The sequence below is a fragment of the Cucurbita moschata genome, unplaced genomic scaffold (genome assembly GCF_002738365.1).
Source record: "Cucurbita moschata cultivar Rifu unplaced genomic scaffold, Cmos_1.0 Cmo_Scf00028, whole genome shotgun sequence".
In the NCBI taxonomy this organism is placed as follows: Eukaryota; Viridiplantae; Streptophyta; class Magnoliopsida; order Cucurbitales; family Cucurbitaceae; genus Cucurbita; species Cucurbita moschata.
This window is the reverse complement of record NW_019268544.1, coordinates 3145382-3155415: the sequence shown is the minus strand read 5'-3', so window position 1 is coordinate 3155415 and position 10034 is coordinate 3145382. Positions and strand designations below refer to the sequence as shown.

The following is a 10034-nucleotide window of genomic DNA, read 5'->3' as shown; positions in this document are numbered from 1 at the left end:
GGGGGGGGGGGGGGGGGGGGGGGGGGGGGGGGGAATACCCACACAAATATTTCCATGTCATTAATTTAATTAGTCTGATACATATAGGATAAAAAAATAATTTAACAACAAAAGCATGACATGGGGCCACAAAGATACCTGTGGTGAAGCACCAAAAGGAATATGCTGGCCACCCACAGCAAAGTATAATTCATCACCAAGCTGGACACAACAGAAAAAAGTAAGCAGGTAAGCAATTCAAACAACAAAAAGTGCAGATGAAGAGGGAAGCCAGACCTTAACATGGACCTCCTCCATATAGAGACTGGCAGCAGGTAATGGGGGAGCAGAGGCCTTATCCATTAAGGCACCTACTCCAACCTTTTTTACTGTAGAACTATCGAATATGGAGACACGACATGCAACTGGTGTGGTGCCATCAGGAAACTCCAATGGTAGCTCAGCTTTTGTAGTTAAGAGTAGTTAGTTACTCTCCTTAGAACAAGAAAATCCAAGAGCCAGGTTACAGGGTGAATTTATAATAAAATACCTTCTCCATCATGGCAACAATCTGAATATTGGCTTGGTATTGGAAATGCAAATGAGAGTCCCTACAACATACAATAGATGATATCAAAGATGAAAAATAAATGTCAGGCATAGAGTATTATATTACTGTACAAACGTTGGCCTGGAAATACAAATACATACTGGATAGAATAGAGTGTAAACACTTCTATCTCTGTCATTAATTCCCGGAAAAGTTGGCCCAAAAAGCGCATATACAGCTACAAAGGTAGCAAGATTTGATGGTCCTCTGCAATCAAGTAATGATCATTAATTTGTGAATAAGTTATTGTACATGTACCCCACATGATTTTAGATCCCTACCCAATCAGAGAAGTAGCATATCGCATTTGAAGTCGCTTCACATCAAATATTTCAATAAGACGTAACCTCTAGCAAGTAATGAACAGACATGAGTTAATCTGGAGCAAAAATGAACTTGAAACATAAGATGCACAGACAGCTCGAATATGTGATTCATCAGTAGCTTTTTCTCATAAAATACTTGAACTGAACTCTGATAGATGATGATAAAGGCAAACCATCTTAACAATCATATTTAAAAGGAAAATCATGTCACTCTCTTGAAACCATCTATCATAGTTCTTGAGCGTGCCATTTGATTTGAGTTAAAGTATTGATATCTCCTTTTCAATGAATATGCTAGAGAACAGAAGTACCTGTGACCACGGGTCAAATCGAAGATGAAATCCGTGATCTGGGAAGCTGATAACAATATCAAGTTTCAGTGGCTCCTACAATTAAAATGAGTTATATATAGTATTAGAACATTGGCAGCGAAGGATGCGTCCTACTAGACCACTAGTGAACTCCATATCATGAAAGATAAGAACGGTTTCCAGTAAACTCCATATCAGGCATATCTCACAACCAATCAACGATATCAGCAGAGCAATTATCAGAGTTCGAGAAAAAAGAAACACATTATGTACTTAATTCAATATGGCCAGACAGCATTTACAGTCTAGAGATATACCTCGTCGAAGTATTTCACATGGACAACGTCATAGATGTTGGGCCGCTGCTCTATTTGTGCAAATGCTTCACAGATTGGCATTCCTGAGACAACAGAGACGCATTAATGTTCCACATTAACCAGAAAGCTTCCTAATCTCCGAGCACCAAGAATTTCCCATCCCTCCCAACTTCCCCCCCAACATACACTATTCCCCGAAAAGATAGCATACAAAGCAATGGATAACTAGCCCTCCCGCCCACAATAGCTAAAGAAAAGTAAACGAAACATAAGCAGGAATATCGGATTCGAAGTCAGAACTACGGATTTCAATGGGAAACTTCTTGTACCAGAAATTTGATTCGTACGTATGCATCCAATAGGGAATCAATTAGATATGCGCAGAATCAAAATTCGAAGAGGAAAAGGTTAGGAATTATGGAAATAACCGAGATTGAAGGGGCCAAGTCCAAGGCCGGGTTGAAGATCGAGGACGATGGCGCCCATAGCCGTGCCCTCACAACGTCGTCTCGATCTCTGCATCGTTGCCTTTGGTTGGATTGATGGTTCACTTTTCTCCGTGGCTTTCGCGAAACGAGCGGACAGGTGTTTATGATTTCTTATGGCAAGTTCTCTATCTCTAATGGCAGCTCTTCGCAGTTCGCACGCAAAGTCCAACAGCCGAGGGAAGACTCACAAATATCATTTATATATATAAATTATTTATTTAAATTTAATTTAAAGTTATTTTTTTAAAAATGTTTTAATAGTAATAACAAATTTCATAAAATATTTTAAATTTTAAATTGGGCCAATTACTGATTCAGAGTGGCGAGTTGGGCCTCGGCCCATTAAGTAGCCAATATTCATAGTACTTTCAATAATGCTTAAAAATAAATAATTTTAAATAGATAACGATACGACACGAAACAAATTTCGGCCGACAAAGAAAAATCGAGCCTCGAAACAAGCGAGAGATAAAGGAAATTGGGTTGAAGCCTAAGTGCCTCTTCGCAAGCTCGAGATGAGCAAAGATCGAGCCCATGGACAACCTTATATAAGGCGGTATGAGCATGGCCTTAGCCCATACATAGGACTCGTATTTAATCCAATTTGGTTCACTCTTCCTCAAATTCAAATGGGTATGAGAACAATACTAATATAAGCGTTCCAATTTGAGATGACGGCACAACTTTAACGCGTCAGATCACCAAACCAATAATTAGTTGGGCATAAAATTCCGACAACAAAATATTTTTTTTATTATTATTATTTCAAAAGTTTTAAACTACACAATTTTAGAATTTATAAAAACTCACGTGCACGTTTTAAATTTTTCTAAAATTAAAACATACTTTTTGGTTCAAAGGTTAGATTTAGATCATCCACCGAGTTTTTTTAAATATTTTAAATTGTCATTTACGCACTTTTTTTTTTTAATTATAAGTATATATAATTCCATAAAGCGATTTTTTTCTTCTTCTTTTTTTGTCTTTCAATAATTTAAGGTTGATTAAACCATCCAGCTAAAAATCCATATCTTTGGATTAAAAAAGAAAATTTAATTGATTTTGAGTGTGCACCATGTTCCAACTATAAATATATATATATAAATAAATGTATGTAAAATATATGTTAAATTAATAATTAAATTCTACTCAATATCGAATATTGAACATTTACAGGTCTAACGTGCATCACTAGCATCAGTTATAAATGTTAAATATTTTTAATATTTTTTAAAAGTAGGTAGGGATGAGTTGGATTTTAACACTATTTTCAAATGAGTGAAGTTGACCAAACAAAAAAAATGTCAACCGGTAAACGAAACCAAATTTTCAGCTTTCTTAAAATTTAACCGAATCAAAATCGAAAAAAATTTAACCCAACCCAATATTCATTGTTTGAGTTGGGTAATTTAAATTAATCCGTTACATGTCACACGAACGTCTCTATAAATTTCAAAAAATTATAACTTTGGCGGATCCAAATACTCACATTTTTACAGGCTAAAAAAAATATTTTGATATTAACTAATTTGTAGTAGAAGCTTTATTTTTTCAACACTCAAGAATCTTAATACGTCCTTTTATTATTATTTTAAATATATATATATATTTTGGTATTGGATTGAATTAACTGAACACCATATTTATCAATCATTACTTCAACAACTAATGAAAATAACGGACAACCTAATGTGGCTGTCTCTCAATCTTATCGCGTGGATCCAATTTCCACGGCTACAGGTTAATTCGAGTTAAATAATTTCCACGTCAGCTTCACAAATCACATCCAACTGAATCTATGGCCATTTAAACTATACCGTAAATTCCACGCCATTTTAAATTTTATCGATAATAATAATAATACAAACAAAATCTTAATTCACCAATTTAGGATAAATTCAACCCTAAGTTTTTCTTCATCACAAAATAAAATAGTTTATACGTGAAACTTTGTAGACTTAATTTCGTCTATAAGATTTGGATTTGATTCAAACTTATTTGAGTCGATTTTGTTCAAATAAACTAAATTAAAAAAATAATAAAAATGTAAGTAAATGATTCAACAATTCGAATAACCCATCCAGAAAATTATAGTTGAATTGGACTGAGTTCAAAAGAAATAATTAGATTGAATATAGAAAAAAATATCTCAGTCGGACATAGCGTGCGAATACCTTTAACAATTGGAAAAAAAAACGTTACATCAACCACATATTTTCCAGATTTCGACAGTGATGGTAGTAAAATTAGTAGACTTGGGCGTAAGTCTAGCATGCATGTGAATGGGTCTAAAGTTGCTGTCCTGCATCAAAATTATTTAATTCTAGTAATAGATTAAATATTATAAATTTCCAATAAAAAATTATTTAAATTATACAAATTCATAAATATAATTATATCCAAGCTATTAATAATCCTACAAATAATAAAAATAGGTTTAAGAGCGGATTAAGCCCGAAGAAAAAAACAAATAAATGAAATTAATTATTTCATCAATCACGTCACGTAAGAAATCAAATAAATATGAATAACTTTTCAACGACATTAATAAATATCAATTTGATATTTATTAATTAACTTTTTGTCGTAAAATTTAAAAATAATAATAATAAATAAATAAATATGTAAGTATGTAAGTATATTTTTTTTTATAGCGTTACATTTTTTTTTTAATTTTTAAATATTTATTTGTATCCACAAACATAATCATTACACGTAGGGTTTGAAGTTGTTATTGTTCAATTTTTTTCTTGAAGCGTCACGCAAATCATAATATAAAGCAGAAACGTAAATCTCGGAAATTAAGATTCCTTCAAACGAGTGGACACAGAACCCGCTTAGTGGGCAAAGCGACAAGCCGGGTCGCTCTTGGAGCAGTCAACCCGAAGATGTCGCCCATGTCCATCTCGTTTGGCTTCATCCCATCAGGCAGTTCCCACGTGAAACAGTGCAGTAAGTGGGCTACAGCCATCTCAAGTCCGTACAAACCCAGCTGCATTCCTGGGCAAGACCGCCGACCCGACCCGAACGGTATGAATTCGAAATTACTCCCTTTGAAATCCGCCACTCCCTGTTTCAGAAACCTCGCCGGCCGGAACGTTTCCGCGTCGTCCCACGACGCGGGGTCTCTCCCAATGGCCCACGCGTTTACAATCACTCTCGATTTCGCTGGAATAAAATAGCCTGCAACCACCGCGTCCTCCGCCGTCTCGTGGAGGAGAAGCGGAATCGGCGGATGCAGCCGAAGTGTCTCCTTAATACAACATTTCAAGAAGGCTAAATTCTCCATGTCAGATTCTTCGACACGTCGGTTTAAACCAACGACATCCGCGAGCTCTTGTTGGGCTTTCTTCAAATCATCTGGGCTTCTCATTAGCTCCGACAAGGTCCACTCTATCACCGATGCCACTGTCTCTGTTCCACCGAACATAACGTCCTGCAAATTACACCCCTAATTAAATTTTTCACATTCTAAATTAAAATTAAACATTATAATCCTCTTAATTACCATGATAATTGCTTTGATATTGTCACGGTTGAGTTTGATACCATTTTGTGAATCATCCAATTCATTAACGGATACTTGTTCATCATAGAAAGCTACCAATTCATCCACCATATCCGTTTCAATTTCATCATCTTTAACGTTTGATAATTTTCTAATTCTTTTCTTCTCCATATGTTCATCGATTATGGTGTCGATGAATTTATCGAGCGATTGTCGCGCTTTAACAAGGCGATTGTTCAAGCCTTGTGGGTCGATCCAGCTGAGATTAGGAATAAAATCAGCTATGTTGAAAGCTCCAAAAAGTTTGGAGAATTCTTGCAAGATTTTTATGAATTCATCTTGACCTTGCACTGTACTTGTCCCAAACGCAGCTCTATAAATGATATTCATTGTCAATTCAAACACTCGCTCCCCGACATTCACGACAGTTCCCAGCTGCGTCGCGACATGTCTAACGGTTGAGTCTACCTCGTCTCGAACTGACGCCCACGATTCAGCTCGCTTGCGGCTGAATAGCTTCATGACACAAAGCTTACGCATTTGCCGCCAGAATGGACCGTAGTGAGCGAAAGCCATGTCGGCTTGGTTGTACGTCAAGTAGCTTATGGCGATGGTGACCGGACGATTGGAACAAATGTTATCATGAACCTGTAAAATATTTCGATATTTAAATTATGAGCTCGTATAATTATTAGACTTGACCTTAGACATGGCTAACCTGAAGGACTTGACGGGCCATGTCGGGGTCGGAGATGGTGACCATGTGAAGGAAGCCCATGCGCATGTGGAAGATTCCGCCGTAGCGCTTGGCGAGCTTGGCGAGGCCACGGTGGGTGAGCTGGTCCATCATCAGCATGTTGCCGAGGAAGGGTAGCCCTCTTGGGCCCGGCGGATAGGGGAGCTTTCGCCGGAGCCAGAAGATGAGAGCCAGTAGAAACAAAAGAGGGATAGTGAAAATAAGAGCCATGTGATTCCCACCCGAATATTTTCTAGGTTTAATGGGATATTTTTATGGGTTTATATAGAATAAAATAATCAAGAAATTTAGCTAATTTATGCTTACTATAATTATAATTATTTTAATATTAATGTTATATTTCATTTTCGAAGATATTTTATTCTTTTTTGGATGACTATTCTACCTAGAAACTTATTGCAATTATCTCAATCTTTTAATTATTTCCTTGAAGATAAAAGCGTTGAAACAGGAAAATTTATTTTTATAAAAGGAAAAAGAACACTACTTATAGCTTATTATTATTGTTATTATTGGAAATTAAAAAAAAAAAGAAAAAAAAGAACATTTTGGTTGGTTTTGTTGGTGTGTGGAGACACACTTTTATGGCACGTGCTCATATCTTGGTTCTTTGGTTTTAGTATGCTTCTAGAAGATTAAACTTTGCATTTATTTGTAGTGATTTACAAATACCTTTTTAACGTAAGTATGTAAATGAGTAATGATTCGGTTAATTATGTTTGTACTAATTAGACATAATTTTTAAATGTTTGGAAAGGCTTCCAAACATATTTTAAAATCTTGGCTAGTTACGAGAGATGAGTTCTTTGGACGTCAAACCGGTTTGAGGACACGCGCAACTTCATCTTGGCTCCATAGGGCATTTATGCCATTTAAATACATACGTTTTTCTTAGCCATTTTCAAGGCACAACATGTTAACATAATTTCTAATTAAAATATTTAATAAAAAGTATTCTCAAATTTTGCACTTTTATTACAATATATATATATATATATATTCATAAACTTACAAAAAAAAAAAAAAAATCTAAAAAAAATATTATTACCATTAATTTTATATGATAACTTTAGTATTTTATTTTAAAAATATTATTTAACAGTATTTTAAATTTTAATTTAAAAAAAAAAATCAAAAGTGTTTAAGAAGTTTTATTATTATTATTTTTTTAAATAATCCTTTTTAAAAATTCAATAATATTTTTGAAAAAATTCAATAATATTTTTGAAACACTTTCAAATTTAAAATAGGTAAAAGAAAAAATAAACTTTTTGAAATTTTTAAAAGTATTTTTAAAATTTCCCCGCGTAAACTTTTAAATTTTGGGATATTTTTTAAATAATATAAAATCCAAGATATTATTAAAACTAAAACTAGACTAAAACGTATTTAGTACTAAATTATAGTTTAGCATATATATCAGATTTGATATTTTATTATGAAACAAATATTTAGATATTTGCCTTCTAACTCTGTGTATGTTTCTATTTATTGTTATTTTTATTTATTACTCATTCTCTATCTTTATAATTTATTTGATTATAAATAAATAACTTTATTGTGGTGGATTAAGCAAACATTTTTATCGCTATTTAATTTCAAAATTTTATTTAATAATAAAAACAATAACTACTTACAATAAAATCACGGGAATTAAAAATACTAAAATACATCTAATACAAATATTTTTAATTAAAAATAAATAAATATATAAAAGTTAAATAAAATTTGTAATTTTCTAGAAAAATATTAGAATTAATAAAAAGTTAGTGGCGCCATTATAGATGACAGAGAGCTTTCCCAGCTTGCGCTGCTTCATTTACAGCGCGTTGGTAAACTAAACTTTCACATCGTGCCTTTTATTTTATTTATTTTATTATTTTCCAGACAATACTAAAAATATCTTATAATAATTTGTTAATAAAGTATTCGAGTTTATTGAGAAATTAATAGGTATATTGTACCTCGTTCTTATTATTATAATTTTTATTCAAATTAAAAAAAAATCAATTTTTACTCAGTAAACTTAAAAAATTGTATCAAACTTATATAAAATAATAAATTCATTTCGGACTCATATAGAAAAATATCGTTAATCACCATCAAAGCTTATTAGTGTCCAAAAAAAAAAAACATGTCTCTAAGTCCAATCGATCTTAATCCAATGCATACGGTTTATATGCACATGAGAATACTTTAACGTAAAAATTATAATATTTATTTGAGGTTAACGTGTAATTATATGAAATTGAAACATCTAGGGTGCAGATGAATTGAGTTCGGAAGTTTTTTTGGACTAACTTGAAGGAGTTGGTGACCTGAACAACTTGAATAGAGTTCACAACCTAATTTATTTTCGGGTTTTTTTTTATTATCTGCGAGGTTAGAAAGTGAAAAATGTTTGAATGCAAATAATTATTTTGAGAATATATATACCAAAATGAATTAAAATAAAAGTCTTTTAGAAATATAAATAAATATCTCCAATAGTTGATTTAATTCGGAAAATATCGTCTATTGACTTCATGTTAGGTCACGATGAAGTCATGAACGAATGACGTGGATCCATTTTGGAGTTTTGATGACGTGTCCACTGTGGAACCACACAAAAATCCATTATTTTGACACGCAATTGGGTTTTACGTGATCGTTTTAAATTCCCGAAATAAATAAATAAGAAAAAGGTCAAAATTACCGAAAATTATTGGGCCGGGCTTTATTGAATGAAAGCTTATTGGGCCGGCCTGTATTTCCTTGAGAACTGATTGGGCCGGGCTTTATTTAACTATGATTAATCAGTGTCGCAATTACTTGGGATTCGAATCGCCGCCACTCTGTTACACTTAAAACGTCGTTTCCTAATGGTTCACTATGATTCTCTTTCTAGGGTCCGTATTGCCTCTGCTATTTAACCACAGCAGTCAAGAATCCGCCTCCCCCACACAGCTCCCGCCGTCACCTCAGGATCCGAAATAGTACTTTTTCTTCACCAAATCCACCGTCATTATCAACTCTGCTAGAGTCGCCTCTAGGGTTTCTTCCTCTTCTCCGACTTCTCCGTCTTGTTTTTTTTTTTATCGTCGCCGTCGCATCTTCTTTCGTCATCGCTTTCAATCTTCTTTGTTTCGATTTTAAGTTTCTGAATCGGATCGATCTTAGGATTGACGGTTTTCGGATTAGATAAATCTGTTTGATCGTTGGTTATTCCCTTTGCAATCGATCGATTGTTTCGCTTTATGCTTTAATCTGGAACTTTAGTCGTAGTTTTGTTTTTTTTTTTAAAAAAAAAAAGAGAAGCGAATCGATTTGAGTTAAGAGCGTCTTTGATCTGGGATTTAGAGATGAAGCGGACGAGGAAATCGAAGGGTGTTTCGTGGGCTAACGGAGTTAATCTTTGTCAGGTATAATTGTTAATATCTTCTAATCCAAGTTTCGTTTTCTTATAAGATCATTAAAATTCATATACGTAGGGCTTTTGATTTGATAGATTAGATTAGTCATTAATGGTCTTGAGATCTTCCACTAATTTTCCTCGGTGAAATCGAAAGGCATATAGTTATTTTTCATTTGGTTATTAGACTTCATATGCTTTCTCGCCAATGAATTTATGATATTAATTTAGTAATTCACTGGCACAATGCTTTTCTTCGAAGAAATTATCATGAGAACAAAAAAAAAAAAAAAAAAAAAAAAAAAAAAAAAAAAAAAAAAAAAAAAAAAAAAAAAAAAAAAAAAAAA

General features: G+C 33.4%; 3 protein-coding genes across 3 annotated transcripts in view; 1 reads left to right on the top strand and 2 right to left on the bottom strand.

The window, feature by feature from the left end:
• Positions 1-2205, bottom strand: part of LOC111463505 (UPF0183 protein At3g51130) — a 5490-nt gene extending 3285 nt beyond the window's left edge. Inside the window, exons 1-8 of the mRNA XM_023107463.1 lie at positions 1972-2205; positions 1544-1626; positions 1227-1301; positions 871-938; positions 691-796; positions 530-590; positions 277-443; positions 139-201 (exon numbers count right to left, since the gene is read on the bottom strand). Coding sequence (XP_022963231.1) covers positions 139-201; positions 277-443; positions 530-590; positions 691-796; positions 871-938; positions 1227-1301; positions 1544-1626; positions 1972-2065 — 717 coding nt within the window. The 5' untranslated portion in view covers positions 2066-2205. The remainder of the gene's footprint in view (positions 1-138; positions 202-276; positions 444-529; positions 591-690; positions 797-870; positions 939-1226; positions 1302-1543; positions 1627-1971) is intronic.
• A 2487-nt stretch (positions 2206-4692) lies between these two features.
• On the bottom strand, positions 4693-6533 carry LOC111463105 (cytochrome P450 84A1). Its single transcript, XM_023106919.1, has 3 exons — positions 6258-6533; positions 5540-6187; positions 4693-5467 (listed from the first exon to the last, which is right to left on the bottom strand). The coding sequence occupies exons 1-3, from the start codon at positions 6504-6506 to the stop codon at positions 4844-4846; spliced, it is 1521 nt and encodes a 506-aa protein (XP_022962687.1). The 5' UTR covers positions 6507-6533; the 3' UTR covers positions 4693-4843.
• A 2623-nt stretch (positions 6534-9156) lies between these two features.
• LOC111463574 (zinc finger CCCH domain-containing protein 6-like) overlaps positions 9157-10034 on the top strand; it is a 4224-nt gene continuing 3346 nt past the window's right edge. Inside the window, exon 1 of the mRNA XM_023107568.1 lies at positions 9157-9697. Within this exon, the coding sequence (XP_022963336.1) occupies positions 9638-9697 (60 nt within the window). The 5' untranslated portion in view covers positions 9157-9637. The remainder of the gene's footprint in view (positions 9698-10034) is intronic.